Source organism: Lontra canadensis, unplaced genomic scaffold (genome assembly GCF_010015895.1).
Source record: "Lontra canadensis isolate GAN:19392208 unplaced genomic scaffold, GSC_riverotter_1.0 scaffold160, whole genome shotgun sequence".
NCBI lineage: Eukaryota > Metazoa > Chordata > Mammalia > Carnivora > Mustelidae > Lontra > Lontra canadensis.
In genome coordinates this window covers 697,357-716,488 of record NW_022631154.1, presented here as the reverse complement: position 1 = coordinate 716,488, position 19,132 = coordinate 697,357, and the positions used below count along the sequence as shown (strand labels likewise).

Sequence of the window (19,132 nt, the reverse complement as noted above, 5' to 3'; positions counted from 1 at the left end):
GGTCTGCTCTGGGGCCGCGGCGGGGGCCCGGTGCCACGAAATCAGCTGCTGATGGGGGCAGAAGCTGAAGACCCCACGTTTCAGGCCCAAACAGAGTCCCAGTCCCAGGATGTGGACCAAGGCTTCCACTCCCCGAGACCAGAGCCTCCGTGAGCCTCTACGCCCCTTCCTCCTGCCAGACCAGGTTCCGAGCCAGGAAGCCCCCACTGAACACTTCTGTCGCGCATAGTTACAGCACATTTAGGGAAAGGCTGGGTGACCCCGGAGCTCCAGCACAGTGAGCCAGGCGTGGGAAAGCCAAGGTGTGGGGTGGAAAAAGGATTGCTTATCAACAAAGGAGGCACCGCGGGTGCTGTGGCTTCTTCCAGCAGGCTCTCCCCCAAAGCCGGTGGGACAGGCCAGGGCAATTCACCGTCTCATCACTACTGCACGGGTCCTGGGGTTGGCAGAAGAACCCCCCTACAAAATGGCCCATGTCCTAACCTTTGGGAGATAGTAAGACTTCCAGTCAACAACTCCAGTCTGGGGAGAAGCGTGCTCGCACCACCGAGCAATTCTCCAGACCCCTAGCTTGGTGGCCTATTCTCCTGCTCCATTCCAGCACCACCTCCCCGGGGACAGCGTCAGATCCCACAGATGACGCGTTCAGTCCCACAGGACCGCCTCCCCACCTTCAGACACCAGCTGCAAGCCCAGCTTGTCCCCTGTGCCTCTGGCTGACCGGGTGCAGACTGGAGGGTCCCACCACCCCCTCCGTGGGTGCAGGTCATTGGCTACAGCGACTCTCGGATGGCAGAGAAGCATTTTCCTTACTAGGATGCTGGTTTATTGGGAAAGGACAGAACTCAGGAGGAGCAGGTGGGAGAGACGCAGAGGGCAGGTACGTGTGGGAAGGAGCAGAGAGCATCCGGCCCTCTGGGCGCCCCGGTCCCCCCAGTTCCCCATGCGCTCACCAACAGGAAGCTCTCAGAGCCCCGTCTTCTGGGCTTTTTACGGAGGGTTCCTTACACAGGCATGACTGATAAAGTCATCGGCCACTGGTGAGGTGTTTGACCTCCAGCCCCTCTCCCCTCCCTGGAGGTGGGGGGACTCCAATCACAGGGTTGGGGCCCCCAGGCCTCCAGCCTCCATCCTTAGGGCACCTACTGGCCTTCCACGCCGCCTCATTAGCATAACAAAAGACAGCTTTAGGGCTCTTATCACAGGAAATTCCATAGGTTTTAAGAGCTCTGTGCCCACAGGAGGATGAAGACCAAATATATATTTCTTACTATAAACCACAATATCACATCACGGATATGTTTGGTCAAATGACAAGCAGGAATCGAGTCACTTACCAGCTGATCTGATCGGGTGGGCCTAGCGCGGTCACTGGGGCTGGAGAGTGATGAGGTGTGGCTGACAAGGGTGTGGTCCTGCCCCTCTGGGAGCTGGAAAGGCAAGGCCGCTCGACCATCGATTTTCCCTGAGACCCAAGACCCGTGTCAGAGTTCAGAACAACAGACGTGCCACTTGTGCTGTTGAAACTACTAAAAAAGAGGTTATTTGCTTCGGCAGCAAGTGGAAACCCGTGAGCAGCTCTGAAACCACAGTCCGCTGGGCATGACAGCCAGGCAGCCCACGGAACCACGGAACCACGGAACCGCAGACCCAGGTCTTTGGGCTTAGATGCAGCTCGGGGCACAGCCCCCACGACCAGCCGCGAGAATCCAACCTCCCACGCCGGAGGTGAGAGGCGGCTCGGGAAGCACCTGCCACAGTTCAGAGCAGTCGCCGTGCGTCTGCGGACTTCATGGGCACGTTCCTGTGGCCTCGGGGCGAACAGTTTCCCCATCTGACAGCTAGAAAAGGCAAACCTCAAGGATAGCACACGATTTGCTCATGATTATAAGAGCCTGAGGTAACAGGGTCTGTGACTGTAAAGTCTAGGTCCTTTTCCTACAGATAACAAGGCTGTCAAAGTCATTTTTAAGGTTTTTTTTTTTTTAATTAGGAGAAACATGAATTAAACCATTAAATTTTGAAAGAAAACGGTAATTCCTGTAAATCGCTCCCAGCGGTGGGGGAAAGTGCAGGCGTGGCGGCAACCGCATGGAAACGGAGCTCTGGGTCCTTAAGGCGAGCTGGAGATGCGGGTACAGGTGGACAGAGAGGTTCACGGCAGAACCGGGGCTGCAGCGTGAGGACCAGCTTCCGAGTCATCCCCGGACAAGCCTGTGTGCCTGAAGAGGGCTGGCATCCACCCCTCCCAAGCAAAGGCGCCCTAAATCTTTCAGAGAGGCCTTTAAAGGTCTTCAGGGCTTCTCTAAGCTGTGAACCCTAGTGGTCTCATACAATCCTCATGGAAACTCAGAGCTAAGCGACACTGCTCCCAGGGCCGGTGAGGCCTTGGAGCTCGGAGATGATGGCCTGGCAACGGGCCCAAGATCAGGCCATCTCTGCTCAGACTCGGAGAAGCCTGTGTTTGAATCTAGGTCTTAGACCCTCAAAGTTATGAGCTTCCGTTCCATTGCTTGTTCGGGAGCAGTACCCTATTTGTGTTTCCAGAAAGACAAAGAATTTACAAAGAACTTATGCAACGCAATAAAAAGAAGACAATGAACTATTTAAAAAGTGGGTAAACGGGGCGCCCGGGTGGTGTAGTCACTTGAGCAGCCAACTCTTGGTTGGTCTGGACTCAGGTCATGATCTCAGCGTCCTGGGAGCCCTGGTGGGGAGCCCAGCTCCGAACCCAGTCTGCTTGACTGTCTCCCTCTGGGGCGCCTGCGGGGGCTCAGGGGGTTAAGCGTCTGCCTTGGGCTCAGATCCTGATCCCCAGGTCCTGAGCCCGAGTCTGGCTCCCTGCTCAGCGGAGAGTCTACTTCTCCCTCTCCCTCTGCCTCTCCCCTCTGCTCTGTGCTGTCATTCTCTCTCTCTGTGTCTCTCAAATGAATAAAATCTTAAAAATAAACAAAATCCATGATGCCAAGGGAAAGAAGCTAGACACAAAAACAAAAGGCCACGGACTCTGTGGTTCCTACTACAGGAAGAGTCCAGAACAAAGTTGTAGAGACAGAAAGTAGATTAGTGGCTGCGGGCGACGGGGATGATTGTTAATGAGCACAAGGTTTCCTTCTGGGGTGGTGGAAATGTTCCAAAATTAGAATGTGCCGGCTGAACCGTCATATACTAAATACCTCCGAGCTCTACGCTCAGAGCAGGTGAGTTTTATGGTGCATCAATTATATCTCAGTAAAGCTTAAAAAAAAAAAAAAAAGTCAAGATTGTTTCCAAGAACGGCTGTAAGCAGGCGTTCCTTCCGCCGCCGCCTGTCACAGGGCAGCTGGCGCACACGGAGAAGCGGGATCACCAGCGCCCGCGGCTCGGACGGAGCGCGTCAAGCCCCTCAGAGCGTTTAGATTTTTTAAGCTAAAAAAATCTGTAATGGCTTCGCCACGGCGGGGCGGTTGCAGAGGCATCTTCAAGGTAAAGTGCCCCCAGCTCCCCAGAGGGCGGTCTCTGGGGTCCGCTCCCACCCACCGTCCCCACCGTCCCCACCCCGACTTTCGCAGACGCACCAGACCTAGAGCAAGCGGCTGCCCCGGGGGTAACCGCGCGCCCCGCCGCCCCGGGGTGGAAATGGAGGTGCGGCTTCCCCAGCGGCCTCCCAGCGCCCCGGTCCCTCCGCCCTGGCCCGCAGCCTGCGGCCTGGAACCGCCGCGCCCTACCTGCCCGGGCCGCGCGCATCCACCTGCCGCAGCCTCGCCGAGCCCCTCGCCCGGGCTGCGAGCTCCGCCTCCTGGCGGCCTGCGGGGACGGGGGGCGCCAGAAGGGAGGGGGGTCGGCACCCGCGCGGGGAAGAGCCCCTCTCCGTAGCCCGCACCCCCGGGCCGGCCGGCCGCCGCGAGCGCGGGGAGAGGACGCGGCGCGCCGGGCTCGTGGCGAAGCTGGGGGCCGCTCGGCGGGGCCGCTCGGCGAGGCCGCTGGTCTCCGCCCCCCACCCCGCCCCCCCGCGCCCCGGGCGGAGGCGCTGACCCCGGCGGATCTGGGCGGGAGGCGCCAGCCGCCGAGGGAGGGGCGCGCCGAGGGTGGGCTGCCCGCCGTCGGTCCCCGGTCCGTCGCGGCGCCGTCCCGTGTCTCCCCGGCGAGGGTGGGCAGGGCTGTCCTGCTTCGGGGGGAAGAGCAGGGACGCCCCGCGCCCGCCGCTCCGCAGAGCCCGGCCCCGGGCCCCACCCCGCCGAGCTGCGCGCGGGCCGGCCGGGGACGCGGAGCAGCCCCGGGGAATGAGGCGGCCGCGGCCCCTGGCGCCCCTCCGCGTGTGCGCCGCGCCCCTCGCCCGCCTGCCCCGCGGGCCCCCCCCCATGGCGGCCCGGTGGTTCAAGGAGTTCCCGCTGAACCTGAAGACGGCGTCCGAGCGCGCCCGGCCCGGTGGCGGCGGCGGCCGACTGCGCAAGAACTCGGAGGCGGGCGGCGCCGGGCCGGCCCCGGGCAAGGGCCGCAAGAACTCGACGGCCGAGCTGGGGAGCGGCAGGGCCGGCGTCGGCGCCCCCAGGGACAGCCGGCCGCCCCGGGACAGCCTGCAGAGCCTGATCCAGGCCGCGGCGGGCAAGGGCCGCAAGAACTCGCGGGCCGCGGAGGACGAGCCGCCCCGGGGCGCGGCCAGGAGCGCGGGCTGCGGCACCTACATCAGCAGGCTCATCAAGGTGGACACTCAGGAGAAGAACGGCAAGGGCAGCAGCACCAGCAGCACCAGCAGCAGCTCTTCCTCCGCGTCCTCCTCCCCCGCCTCGCTGGGCCCCGAAGTGGACAAGGGCAAGACCGGGAAGCAGCCGGACACGGTGAGCATGCAGCCGGCTGGGGCCGCCTGTCTGAGGGGGGCCGGCCAGGAGCCAGCAGGGCGCACCTGCTCAGCCCTGGGCTTCTCTGTGCGGCGGGGAAGGTGAGGGTGGGCGTCCCTCCGACATCTGGCAACAATTAAGGGACCATTTCACATCGTTACATTTGATGTTGTTTTTTGTTGTTGTTTTCATCTTGGAAAATCTTTACTCTGAGTGTGGGGGACTTTTCGGAAATGTACCATGCATTTAATTTTGTTAGCCCTTTAGAAGAGTGAGTGAGACGTTCCTGCTTTGTGAAACTTGACCTCCTTATGAATGCGGTTTATTTTAATTTGAAATCCAGGGGGATTGCAAAACCAGATCTGTGTATACGTTTATGCTTTTTGAGCAGAAGGGAAGCATGGATTTCAGAGCCCTGGGGACTAGGTGGAGGGCACAAACCCGGCCCCTCCCCTGCTAGCGTGGGAGTCCAGGCATGGTTGCCCCAGCCGGTGCCCCCTCGCCAAGGTACCAGCAGCTCACATCCCCTCCGTGAACGTCTGCTGGGCAGCAGCACGAGGAGAAGCCGTGCCGGGCTCCATGGGCTGCAGTGGGTACAGAACCGGACACGGAAGGGCCCTGAAGGAAATCACAGAGCAGGAGAGAAGGTGATCCCTGCCTCTTATGCCTCAGAGGTTTTCTGGGCACCGTCCAGTACGAGGCACTTGAGAAAAGGAGCGTGACTCTGGGAGGAGACCCACTCCATCCTTAGAGAGATGAGCTGGGTTTTGTTTGCTTGGTTTCTTTTTTCTAAGATTTTATTTACTCATTTGAGAGAGAGAGACGTCACGAGTCCGGTGGAGGGGCAGGAGGCAGGGAAAAGCAGGGAGCCTGATGCAGGGTCCTGGGACCATGACCTGACCTGAAAGCAGACGCTCAGTGACCAGGCCCCCAGGCGTCCCTGAGTGCTTGTTCTTTAAACTCACTCTTTTGGGTGAAAAAGGGGAGAGAAGGGCTCAGACGGAGCTTCCAGGCCCCGGCCCAGGCCGACCCTGCCTGTCGTGGGAATTCCAACTTCCTCTTGCTCATGCCTCCATACACGTCTCCCTGCGTGCCATGGGGACCCCGCAGCACCCGCCATGTGTGTCTGCACTGGGCCTTTCTGCTCGTCCCCCCTTGTCCTTCACACCCGTACTGACAGCACACCTGCGCCATGCTGGCCCCCGGCCGGGGTGCGGCGGGGGACGGGCAACGACCCAGCTCACCCACATACTAGCCAGTGGTCTCCCTGACTGACTCCATTTACACAGATCAGGCTGAGTACTGCGCCTGGCATTCCTGTCTGTCCTGGGGGTGCGGCTTCTGGGGAGGGGGCTGGGGGGGCAGTGAGAACGGAGCTGGGGGCACTCTGCGGAGGCTGCTGGGACATCACTTGTGGAGGTCCGCCCTTCCTCAGGCTGTCTCCTCCCGGGCAGGCTGCCATCCCTCCGTGTCTCTCTCTTCATTTTTTTCCTGCCGGCAATGCTGATGCTTCTCTGCTTCTCCGGAAACTCTCTGGAGACCCGAGCCGGACCGGGCCCTTCCTCCCTAGAGTCTGGTTCACCTTTCTTTGCTCGTTGGCTCTTACCCCTGTCTCCCTCTTCAGCTGGAGTAAAGAGTGTATATTATGGGGGCACACTGCTATCCGGCAAGTGTGTGCTTTCTGTCCCCATACAGTTCCCGCAAAACTGTCGCTCCCCAGAAGAGCCAGCCTATCAGGCTCAGCTGCGGGGCCTCCGTTGCCACCCAGCAGCTGCAGAGTAGAACCGACCACACACACCACCTCTCGGGCCCCTTTCTCTTCTTGAAGACTTGATGCTTTCTCCCGCAGATACCGGCCAGAACTCTGACTCTAGCCCGGGAGTTCCGGAACCCAGAACCCCCCAGTCCTGTCTGGGGCTATCCCTTAGACTTCTTCTGAAGCCCTGCCCTCCGAGGGGTTGCAGATCCCCGGAGGACCAGAGGCAGCCTTTGTCTTCCGGTGACCCCCTCACGGCGTCTCAGCAGTGCCAGTGGACACTCGGTGTCACGGGGCGACGGACTGACAGGTCCGTGTGGCCCGCCAGGTTGGCCTTAGAAAGATCAGCATCCCAGGGAAGGGGTTGGAGTGTTGATTTCGTTCTGCAGTGATCTCCACCCTCCACGCCCACCACCCTTCCTGCCACAGGGCCCCCCACACCCCGAACGCGCTGCCGGGCAGTGCTGGGGAATGGGCAAGAGTGTGGGTGAACTGTTGCCAGTCGGTTACGCCGCCAAGACAGATCAGAAGTTTGTCCCCCGGTAACGTGGACGGTACTGTGAGCCCGAGCGGACACTCCAGAACTGGGGGGACCACGACTTCGAGTCTGAGATGATTCGTAGCCATTCTGACACCGTGGCCATCCGGGTGTGCTAACCCTGGCCGCTCCCCTCTCCGGTTCTTTCAAGGTCATCATTTTAGAAGACTATGCTGACCCTTATGACGCCAAAAGGACGAAAGGCCAAAGGGACTCAGAGAGGGCAGGAGAGAATGACGGCTACATGGAACCCTACGATGCGCAGCAAATGATAACAGGTGAGTGCGAGGGACGCGAGGGGGCGGAGCCTCAGGCGCCGGCAGGGGAGCGGCCGACCCCACCCCACGTGTGTGGGGAAGCAATGACGGCCTGAATCAGGCCAAGCCGACTGGAAGAAACAAATCAGACCCAAAGCAGGATCAGAATACCCAGGGAACTTCCTTCCTGGCTCTGTACCCTTCCGTGTGGAATTTGCAGGATCTTCAGTGTTTCCCTAATTCTGTGTGAGATGACGCTTGTGAGTTTGCGGACGTGACCTTCAGGGTGGAGACTGGTCATGTGCATTTCTCGGCAGCTTTGAAAGCTTTGACGTTGGTAAGGGGAGCCGTGAATCTCTAGCTGGGGGCTTCACGTGGTCGGCAGGTGTGCCCATGACGAGATCCTCTGTGTTACGGTGCAAGGAGCTCTACGGTACCAGAGCAAAAACAGGAACGGCTGCCCTGGTCTGAGCCAGCCTGGGCCCCGCACACCGCCTAAAACCAAAGTCAGCAGATGCTGGGACTTTTCAAGTTGGAACAGTTCTAACGCGAGCAAAGCACTGGCTCTGTGGTTTTTAGTGTCCAGCTTTCCCCTTTTATTCGTAATTCTCTTAAGTTCGTATCAACGATACTTAAAAATATTATGAACTAAGTTACTTAGATTTATTTGGGAAACTTAGAGTAATTTATTCACCCAATTTTTTTTAATGTTCTTTAATCCATAATGAAAAAATGTGTTTCTGAGCACTGACCCACGGCACCCTTGTCTGAGCGTTCCGTGCCTGGGGAGGGACTCGTTGGCCACACGTTCCAGACTCTCCCCTGTTTGGGAACAGATTGAAAAACCGTCAGGCACAGGCCCCGCGGGCTTGGTCTCAGAGGAGGCGAGCACAGGGGACTCAGCATCCTGGAAGGGTCAGGACAGGCTTCAGAATGAACATGAGCTACAGCAGGAAAGGGGCGCCGTGTCCTGCTTCCCTGCGCACAGAGATAAGGCTGGGGAGGGTGTACCCTGGCCAGGCTGTGACCCTGAAGGTCACTGGACTGTGACCTCTAACGAAATCTGTGAATGAAAGGAAGTGAAAATGAACTTAGAATTTTAAAAAATATCAGAGGCTTGTAAGGAATAGGGGGAAAGTTTTACTTTTACCTAAAGTTGAGGAAAAAGATATTCTTTAGAAAAAAAAAAAGATAATTTTGACTTATCTTTATCTTTCTTCTGTCCTTTAATTTTTATTCTTCTCTTTCTCATTAACCGGAATAAGTAATTTATCTACACTGTCCCAGATGTTTATTCGTGGGGCCTCACTGATAATAGGGGGGAAATGCTCTGCTTTCCCCCCCATAAACTCCTCACAAGACTGGGGGCTCATGGACTCCAGTCCTCTCCTCTTGGTACAAAATCACAGAGACCCGGACTTGTCTGTGCTCATAGACTTTCTAAGAAACAGCAGAAAGTAGACCCAGAATCTGCCCCCTCCAGATTGGATGGACCCCTTTGAAACGATGGGTGCAAAGGCACTTTATTGAGTAAGGCATCCTTCCACACAGACCCGCAAAGAGGGTTGTATTGAAAAATCAGAATTGTCCAACATGAAATAAACGCGATGATAATAATAGTGTTTGATATTTGAGGGTTTATTAAGTGTGAGCCTCTGTTTACAGTTTACGTGAATGCATTTGTTTAGGAATATAAGATTAATTCAATTGGAGATTAAGTTCAAATTTATTAAACTTTTAAAAAATTGATAGCTTATTTTGTCTTAAGAAAATCCATGAATTTTAAAGTCTCTTAAAACCTCTGTCAAAAAGCACTTTCTTGATCTGTGCAGAGAGTACACCCCTAATTCTCTCCATAGCCCACAGCTGGACAGAATAACAGGAAGTGAGTTGATCGGAAGCTGGAAATAAAAGATTTGCTACTGGGGTTTTGTTTTGTTTTTGCTTTTTTTTAAACCTTCTACATTTTTGTCCAGTTGCTTCTTGGATCCTTGGTGCTCATGTCCCACTTCAGAAATGCTTGTTTCTTGAAAATATTAGGGATTTTTCTTTATTTTCTGCATTTTTCAGGAGATGGTGAGGCGCTAGGGAACCCCGGGTCCTGTCCAGCCTCGCTGGTCCCTGCAGGGTGGGGTGGCCCGGCTGCCTGAATGCCGCTGGCGATGTTGCTTTCCACCATCCAGCAGATGCTCCTCGGGCGTTCATTCGCCGGGTGCCAGGCCCGGCGCTGGGCTCTGGCATCCGGGAAACCAGACCCACCTGACCCGTGTCCTCGTGGACCGGCATGAGGACCGACATGCCTCTTACAACCCAAGAGGCAAACAGACCTAACACCAAGAGACCAGAAAATTGGTCTTGGAAGGTGCAGTGAGTGCCGTGAAGTCAGGATCAGAACAGAGGAAGGAACAGAAAAGGCACTACTTCCTCTCCGATGGCCCAATCACTGGAGGAATCCCTCCGAAACTTTACTCTTAACCTTGAACGCTAGGAATTGCTAAGTTCATAAATAAATTCTCCCTTAGATTTACCCACAGAATCGTTCACAGGAGGATAGGGTTATGAATACAGGCAGTATTAGCGTAAACCTCTCTGTTCTGCTAAACTAGCAGGAACATTTTAGCAGAATCATTAGCAGAAAGTGTACCTAATGGAGCGTCCGGAGCTCCATGGGAAGGGTCTTTGGCAGCTCCGAGACCATGTCATTCGGTGGGAGACCCGTTTCCAAGGCTGGCACCCTGTAAGTCGGTGCCAGGCTCACCGGCCCCCTGCCTGAGCCCCGTGGCTCTGTGCGGGGGTGTTAGAAGCGCTCAGCCTGCAGCGAGGGCGCCCAAGTCCAGAACCGCTCCAGGCCGTGTCCACGTGGACAGCAGAGATGCTGGGTCCTTCCACATCCGCTTTTACTAGTCCATATCCTGTCTCAGGGGGTTTCAGTTTTATTTTTGCCTGCAGATGGTTTTGTTGGCTTGCTCAAACAGATCCAAAGGAGAGCCTCAGTGGGATGCCCATTTAAAAAACCATTATGGAAAAAAATACAGAAGACTTCTGACTTATGTAATTAGTCTTTACTTTCTGGTAAAACTTAGATTTCAGGGCTCCTGAGTTATGTCTGCTTTTGTTCGGGCATTTAAGTTTATTCAATAAGAAAATACTCAAGTCATTTCACTTATTTTTTAGAGAGCAGGGGAGGCGGCAGAGGGACAGAATCTCAAGCAGACTCCTCCCGAGCTTGGAGCCCAGCACAGGGCTCGATCTCACGACCCTGAGATCACCTGAGCCGAGAACCAGGAGCTGGACGCTTAGCCGCCCAGGCGCCCCATTCGTCATTTTAAATCAAAAGCAAGAGTAGGAATAAAAGATGTGACCAGGAACAGCCCTTTTCTGACTCTGACGGAGGAACAGCCTCCAAGCGGGCTGATGGTTGTGCCAGCATGGTGACCGACGCTCGGCGTGAACCGCGGGCATCAGGGCCTCCAACGGCCCCCACCATGCCCAGCCCCAGTTCAGTCACCTGTGAAAATGGGATCACGCGTGTCCCATGCCTGACACTGGTGTAACACGCCTAGTACACACGTGTCCCATGCATTTAGCCATTGCTCGGACGCCGCAGGGAGCCTTGTGTCTTCCAAGAGAATTCCGGACGAGCGCAGAGGACCCGCGTCTGCTGACGACAGCCGGCTTAGTGAGGGACCGGCTCCGTCCTGCGCGAGCTCCTGCGGCGGGCGGTGGCGTTCGTCTGCACTCTGTTGTCCCCGCAGTAAATGGCCTCTGTCGGCAGGGCCGGGGCGTAGTTTCCTCTCTGCTTCCTCCTCCTCGGCCGTTTCCTCCCGGGGCCAGCCCTGCACGTCCCGGGCGGCTCTCCCCCAGCGAGGCCGGCTCCCGGCTCCCAGTTGTTCCTGCGTCCACAGCGTCCCAGGTGGGGGACAGGTGGGGGCTGGGGGGGCGGGGGCGGTGCAAGCCCTGGTTTCCCCCGATGACACATTTTTGAGAGGGGCTACCCGAGGCCGGCTGCCCGCCCTCTCCCTGGGCCTCCCCCACCAAGTCCCGGGGGCACAGGCCCATGCCGCATGCAAACACGTAGTAAGGACTCTGGACCCTCATTATCGTACTTATTACAACACAAACCTGGAACTTTCCTTGTGAGCAGGACTTCTGCATCTTAAAGTTGGAATCGACCCTCTGACCCAGTCAGCTGGGACAGAGTTGAGGGCAGGACCATGGGAAAACGGACCCCTGCCTGCGCCAGGCCGTCCAAACTGAGGGCACACTGAGGTTTTGATCAGAAACTTACGGTTTCTAAGTTCACCCTCTGAAGTCCGTGTCCTGTCTTTCCTTTCTCTTAGCTCTACAGAGACGCTCTTCTTAAGTTCCAGCCCTGTCTTCCCGAACCAGGAGCAGGTTGTGCTTCTCATTCCCCATAACTCCGTCTAGAATAATGTAAAGGAGGGGTGTGGACGGACAGGCAGCCCCACAGGGTCTCACATGGCCCCAGGCACCAGCCTGGCCCCGGGGTGGGACCTCCCACCCTTCGATGTGGGGGTTCAGACCCAGGGAGAACCCTTCTCCTTGCTGGGGAGCTAGCAATGAAGGGAAGGCTGTGGGGGCAGGAGGAGCTCAGACGGAGTCCCTGGGGACTAGGGAGTGTGCAAGGGCTTTTCAGGCTTCACGTCCCGTAAGAATCCCGTGCCCCAGACCGGCTAGCTCAGCGCCTGGCGCCGGGACCGGGCAGTGGGCGCCTCCGACACCACTGACGCAGGGTGCAGGGCTGGAGTGGGCTACGGTTGGGGCCCCGTGCAGTCTCACTCTTTTGGAATTTAGTGTCCTGATGTTCTCACTTTCCCTTGAGTGTTTTGCCTGCTGCCCCTCCTGGTGACAGAAGTCAGCCGCTCTGTACCCGAGTGTCACCGTGCCGTTGTACGTTACTGGCACTGCACCCTTCCGCACCCCCCCCCGCTCCCCTAGCCCCCATCCGCCCGCCCAGAGCTCAAACAGCGCCACTCTGCCTTTGACCCTCTCCTTTTCTCTTGGTCACTTTTATTTCACACCCTAACCCTTCACTGGTTTGTGAGTGGCTCCGTGGTGCCCCTGCAACCTTCATCTCTCTGAGCCCGCATCCCCACTGCTGGGGGCCTCCTCCCCTCCCTCCTCTTAGCGCGACGGCGTGTCCTCCCCAGGTAAGATGTGACAGTCCCACCGTGCTGGAGGGGCAGACACAGCAGCGGTCAGTGTGTGCGCCCAGAGGAGGGCAGGCCCGGAGCCGCGGGCACGTGTGGCCATGGAAGGGGGGTGGCGGAGAGCCGAGGAGCCCAGGACGAGACTTCCACGGGCGTCCCCGGGACACAGGGCGGGACAGCGTGAACGGAGTACGTCCGCAGTCCCACCTGCCTGGCGTCAGGAAGTGGATTTTGAGGGGGTGGGACCGGCTGGTGTGAAGAGAAGAAATTGGAGGAGAGAGGTGGTCTGGGCATGGCGGGCGTCCCAGGCCGTGTGGAGACCGTGGGGGGCTCGCAGGCTTGGGTGGTGCCCTGAGATGCTTGTGTTCGAAGGGTTCCTGACTGTGTCCGGGGGCTTGAGGGCTTCCCAGAGGGCCTCTAGAAGGGCCACAGCAAGGGCAGATGCCCCCCCCCAAGGCCTCTGCTGGGTCCCAGGCTGCCGGCTCCTTCCCGCTGTGGCTGCCTAGCTGCTGGGTGCCTTTTGGCCCCTTAACTCCCAGGGAAGCAGGGCTGCGGTCGATGGGACCTGTTAGCCCAGCCGCATCACATGCCCACGAGTGTGGCCTGTGTGCCCCTGCCTTGGAGCCCAGCGTGCCCACGCTCCAGCCCCCACCCCTGCCCCTCCTGGCCTCTGACCTTTGAACTCACCTCTCATTCCCCCTTATGGGAACAAGCCCTCTGTGGTCCCCAGTGCACTCTAACTCACACAGCTTCCTACCCTGGAAGTGACCTTCTGTATCGGGGGACACCATCTCCCACTTCTCTTCCATTTGGAGTCCGGCCAGGGGCAGCCGTGGGGAGCCCGGCCTCGGCAGCCCGGCTCCCTGCCCCTGTATCCAGTCCCTGCCACGTCCAGGTGAGCACAGCGTCCTTCACCCTCTGCCTCAGCCTTCCCTTCTGTAAATTAGGGAAGGAGCAGCACAGCCTCACTGGAGGGTCGGGGACCACAGCTGGTGCTGCTGGGGGTGCCGGCTGCTGGCGTCCGTGCCGCCGTCGCTGGCCAGCAGGGTTAGCTGTGACCGTGTCTGGCCTCCCCTGTCTGGAAATGCCTGGAAGTCCCGAACTCTGTCCGGCGGACGTAGATTCCCTCCCTGCGTGCGGCCGGCGCTGGGAACAGAGCAAGCGCTGGCGGCGGCCGAGGACGTCCTGGGGTCTGAGCCTTCCACCAACGTGTAGAAACGGGGCAGGTGAAAACCACGCCGGCGGGGGCGGCGCGGGGAGCAGGTGCCCGTGGCCTCGTGACTTTCCACAGACTGGAATGGGTCTTCAGGGACTCCCCGCTCATCGGGCTTGCGGGACGAGCGGCCTCCCTGCGGCGCCTGTGCAGTCCGCCAGAGGCCCAGCCGGTCCGGGAGGGGCGTCCGGGGCCTGCTGCGCTCCAGCTTCTGTCCGCGCGTGTCTTCCAGAAATCCGGCGCCGCGGCTCCAAGGACCCCCTGGTGAAGGCCCTTCAGCTGCTCGACGGTCCCTGCGAGTCGGGCGAGAACAGCACGAAAGCGGAGACGGCGGCCAAGAGACGGAGCTCCAAGGAGCTGGTGGGGAAGCCCCCCCAGCTGTACGACACGCCCTACGAGCCCCCCGACGGGGCCCCCGAGCGGAGGGCGCGGCTGCCCGCGGAGGACGAGCGGCCGGCTGCGGAGTACGAGCAGCCGTGGGAGTGGAAGAAGGAGCAGATCGCGCGGGCGCTGTCAGGTGAGGGCCCGGCCAGGGCTCCCGGGACCCCTGTGCGCGGGGTCCCCGGCTGAGGCCCTGACACGGCGCCGCTGAAGAATCCCTGTCCGCCGTGGCCTCCGTGCGCAGCCACTCGGGCCGCCGGGTCAGGCCGCGGGACCAAATCCGCTCCCGCCTGTGGAGGGCCCTGCGAGTCCGCCGGCGGCTCCGGCCCGGCGCCTGGCAGACCGGGGTGCCCGAGAGGCCTGGGGGGAGCCAGCAGGCGGTTCTGCCGGTCACCCTCCCCCAGGAATCCGCCCTTTTAATGTGCGGAGGGACTCGGGGGCGGGAGATGGGAAGGGTGTCCAGCACCTAGTTTGTCGCTGAGCCAGAACCTCCTCTTCCTTCGAATTAAAGACCTCGGGGGTCTCTCCCCCACCAGTAAAGCCAGGTTGGTGAGGGGCAGCGCCGGCCATGTCAGGGCTGGGCGGACAGGGTGAGGTGCGTGACCGCAGACCCCCGGGTCCATTCTGGGGCCGGCTCTGGAACATCTGTGTTTGTCCAGCCCGGATGCCACCGGCTGCCCTGGAGTTTCTGTCCCCAAGCGTGCTTCTCTGTTTTACCATTTCCTGGTGGAAACGTCTTATTTGGTTTCATAGAATGACACGGTCTTGCATTGTTTATTCTAAATACACTGAAACTCCCGGTTTTTAGAAGTCACAGTAAACGGGCCCGTTCCAACACGACTGGGCACAGAGGAGCATCTCCCAGGAGAGCGGCCGTCAGGGACCCTTGCGGTGACGCCCGCCGTCCGGGGTCAGGCAGGCACCTAACTGTCGTGAAGCCAGCGGGGAGGGGGTGTCTGAGGCCTGCACAGTTGGCCCCGTGGGCTCTGTGCCCGACGAGCCTTCTTTCCAGTTCAGTTTGAGGGCTCGGACCGGCCGTCCGTCAAGGAGGACCCGGCAAAGCAGCACCAGCGGCAGAAGAGCTGGACCCAGAAGGTCCTGAAGCCAGACCACGGCGAGGGCGAGAAGGTGGCCCCAGGCCTGCCACTGGGGAAGCAGCCGTGAGTCCCGTCCGCGTCCTCGCACAACAGACAGTGACCAGGAGCCTGTTGATGGGGGGGGCGGGGCTCACCCATTTTACCTGATTATCTTTGGTCATGAATTCTCGTCTGGGAGGGGCTTGTTAACGAAAACCCGTGTTCGAAGCCCGTTGCACTTGCACAGAACAGAAAGCATGCTGCCGCCCACGAGCCCGATTTCATGTCTTCCTGCGCCGACTGAAAACTTTTCAAGGACCCTAGTCCTCTTAACGCCCGCTTGTAGGACTGACAGATTCAGTGATCCACATTACCCCTGTCTGTCCCCGTCTCTCCTGAGCGTGAGGCAGGGTCTGGGTCAGGCCACTGACCTTCTGAGAGAAGTGCATTGAAAGGAACCATCCTGGGGCGCCTGGGTGGCTCAGTGGGTTAAGCCTCTGCCTTCGGCTCAGGTCATGGTCCCAGGGTCCTGGGATCGAGCCCCGCATCGGGCTCTCTGCTCAGCAGGGAACCTGCTTCCTCCTCTCTCTCTGCCTGTCCCTCTGCCTACTTGTGATTTCCGTCTGTCAAATAAATAAATAAAATCTTTAAAAAAGAAAAAAAAAAGAACTGTCCACGGTGTGAGGCCCCACCTGGGTTTGTGTTTTGACGTGGGCGCCCCCCCTCACAGTTGGTATCACCCCCCCACAGTTGGTATCACGGCGCCATCACCCGCGCAGAAGCCGAGAGCCGACTCCAGCCCTGCAAAGAAGCTGCGTATCTGGTCCGAAATAGCGAGTCGGGGAACAGCAAATACTCCATCGCCTTGAAGTGAGTACCGGAGCCCGTGGGCTCTCCCCCGGGGGTGGAGGACGGGTCGAAAAGAGCTGATCTCAGGGTGGCCCGCGGGGTACGTATTGCCGGAAAGTAGGGTGCTTTCGCTCGGACCACAGGATGTGAGAGGCTCGGATCTGGATGCAGGGCCGGTCCTGGTAGACGTCCCCGGTCTCCTGTGACGCGGAGGGCCTCTCTCCTCCCGCGTGACTCAGTGCATGCCGCGCGTGACCTGACCTAGCCCAGGCCCTCCGCGAGGCCCAGCACAGACGTAATCCCGGACAGAAGGGAGAATTTCCGGGGGGACAATTCGGTGACTCTCTTGTTCCCTAGTGTTTGGGACTTTAGTAAGTCTGATCCCTTGATGTCAAAATGCCACCACACCTCGGACACCAGCTTCTCCTGGGGAAGGAGGAGACGCTGACTTGCTGTTCCTCCCCCTCCTGATTCTGCCAGAACATTCGTTTTGCCCAGTGGGCCTGGTGGGGCTTGTATCATGGAAATTCTCGCTGCTCCGCTGCGGGCTCCAGGGAGCCGTGATGGAGGGTCATTGTCAGGCCCAGGCAGCGTTTCCTTCCTGAGGAAGCCAGGCCCCAGCTGCTGAAACAATCAGACTGGAGGGGAGGAGAAGCTGGGGGTGTCTGAGCAGCGTGGCTCGGAAGGCCGGGCGGGCCACCGGACGCACGGCGCCCGGAACAGCCGGGCCGCTGAGATCCCAGGCCCCCGTGGCCGGCTGTCCTTATCCACAGTGGGAGCAGGCTTCACGGCTTGGGGGATGGGGCGGGAGGGAGGGGGAAACCATGGGTATTATTATTATTGATATATTCTTTGGGGAGGAAAGAAAGAGGAAACCTTACATACGTCCTTGTCCCGTGATGAGGGGGGAGTTTAAACCGCACCCCAGTGTTCTCGTTCACGGCGTAAGCACTAGTTGGTGATCTAGGAGACAGGAGATGGAAATTGGGCTTTTTGGTTTTTTTGTTTTGTTTTGCTTTTGTTTTGTTCTTTCTCATCCAGGACCTGATGACTTGTGTGTTTTAGGGACAAACACCCCAAGGATGACCCACACTGAGCCAAGGGCCTCCGGGACTCTGGGAGCCCCTGGAGAGCTGAGTTTGGAGCAGGTCTGGGGCAGGCAGGAACTTGCCTGCCCATCACTCTGGCTGGGAGTGCTGTCGGGGGCAGGGACCCCTGCTCGCTCACTCCTGTGTCCTCCATCCTCTTCTGTTTCAGGACTACTCAAGGGTGTGTCCACATCATAGTGGCCCAGACCAAAGACAGCAAGTACACGCTGGATCAGACGAGCGCCGTCTTTGACAGCATCCCCGAGGTGGTGCACTATTACTCCAATGAGAAGCTGCCCTTCAAGGGGGCAGAACACATGACCTTGCTCTACCCTGTGCACAGCAAGGGCCACTAAGGTCCAGCCAGCAAGAGCCCTGGCCAGGCCCCTCCCCCTGAGCAGGGCATCAGCCCCAACCAGCACCGGGGGACAGGGCTGGACTTCCCCACGGGGATCGGTGGGAAGTAGGGGTCTCCACCTAGAAGGCAAAAATCTTTGGCCTGACAGCCATTCCTCGACACTTGGTTACTGACTTGTTGCTTTTCTACAATAAGAAATCATAATTCACCACCTGCCTCTGCTCTCTGGAGTAGGTGTTCTGTTTGCGGGGGTACTTTCAGGAAAGGTAAGTCAAGAGTCCAGGAATATTAAGGTTTTCCAAAAATGCACTAGGTGTGCCCTGGAACACCTAGGCGCTAAGCAAACCCACAAAAAAATGCAGCTGGCTTTACGTGGGGCAATAAAACTTGATCACGTGGACCAGAAGAGCATGCGCCACGGACCCCTTCCTGGGGACAAGGACGAATAGTGGAAAACACGTGGATATGGAGGACTCGGGGAAGGCGTCCTGGTTCAGCTCTGGAGTCCACGAAAATCCACAGCCCCAACGAGAGTATTTGGGCGGTCAGCCTGCGAAGAAAGTCTTATTTTCTCAATCTCTGGGGACTTTTCCATCATCTTTACTATATACGTAAACAGGAAAGAAGATGCCCCCAGATTAAGAATCAGCAACAGAAATTAAACATCGGCATCATTATAATTCTGAATTATAGAATAAAATAATTTCATTTTGGATTTTTTTTTTTTTAATCTGAAAAATGTGCGAAGCTCAGCAGCCATTTCCTTACAGGAAAATCGTTGGGGACTTCAGATGTCTTCGGGGTTCACCTTCTGGCATTCTTGTGGTTAGGGAACGAGTTTTCATTTGTGCCCCCGGTTAGATTTGCTTTGTATTTTTGGAGTAAATTTTTAGTACATACATCCCTGCCCCTTGGAGCTGAGTGCCTGTCCTGTGCAGATCAGACCCGTTCTCACCGCACAAAACCATCTTAAAGAGGCGGTTTCTGTTTCACATATTCCCTTAATAGTCATAGTAGCGTTCTCTTTGTGGTTTATTGTGAACTTTGGTTGCCAGTTTACTTACTGTGAAAAAAATAAGTAAGAACCCATGAGAATGGCGTTCCGGGAGGGGCCCCCGCCCAGTGAAGCGGCCGACAGTCCCCCGAGCAGTGGCGTCCGTGGTCTGGCCTTGCTGGTGGCCCCCAGGCCTGGACCACAACATCCCTGAAGAATTCACTATTGTCACCTCTGTTACAGACACACAAAGGGTTGATTTGGTTCGATTTGAGGAAAGCCTGTCCTTCCAGCTCTTAGTCACCATTCTGCTGTTACGATTTACACATTAGTAGACTCTTGCTTCTCTGTTAAGGTTGTAACCAGATGGTCATGTGATCTTTGATTTAAAAAATGGGAGGGGAACCTTTTCTTACTGAATCTCAATGATTTTATTAATAGAGTGTCTGTTTTTTTAAATACTGATAGAATTTTTTAAATGTGCATTGGTTCATGTGTGACATCTTATTATAAGATTGTTTAAAAAGCATTTTTAGTACCTGTAGTTCCAATTCCATTCAACAAATATTTATTATCTTCCATATACAAATAATTCATTTATTAAACTTATTTTTAGTTCCGCATTCTAGAAGTG

General features: G+C 57.6%; 1 protein-coding gene across 1 annotated transcript; it reads left to right on the top strand.

Moving 5' to 3' along the window:
• Positions 1–4,073: 4,073 nt before the first annotated feature.
• On the top strand, positions 4,074–18,206 carry SHE (Src homology 2 domain containing E). Its single transcript, XM_032845112.1, has 6 exons — positions 4,074–4,817; positions 7,263–7,389; positions 13,985–14,269; positions 15,146–15,293; positions 15,960–16,079; positions 17,316–18,206. Exons 1-6 carry the CDS (start codon positions 4,263–4,265, stop codon positions 17,500–17,502), a joined length of 1,422 nt encoding a protein of 473 aa, XP_032701003.1. The 5' UTR covers positions 4,074–4,262; the 3' UTR covers positions 17,503–18,206.
• Positions 18,207–19,132: the final 926 nt, after the last annotated feature.

What these genes read in the sequence shown, in the direction of transcription:
- SHE (XM_032845112.1), top strand. Translation starts at nt 4,263, where the DNA reads ATGAGGCGGCCGCGGCCCCTGGCGCCCCTCCGCGTGTGCGCCGCGCCC. An exon ending in CCGGGAAGCAGCCGGACACG is followed by an intron (nt 4,818 to 7,262) that starts GTGAGCATGCAG and finishes GGTTCTTTCAAG; the next exon opens with GTCATCATTTTAGAAGACTA. An exon ending in GATCGCGCGGGCGCTGTCAG is followed by an intron (nt 14,270 to 15,145) that starts GTGAGGGCCCGG and finishes CCTTCTTTCCAG; the next exon opens with TTCAGTTTGAGGGCTCGGAC.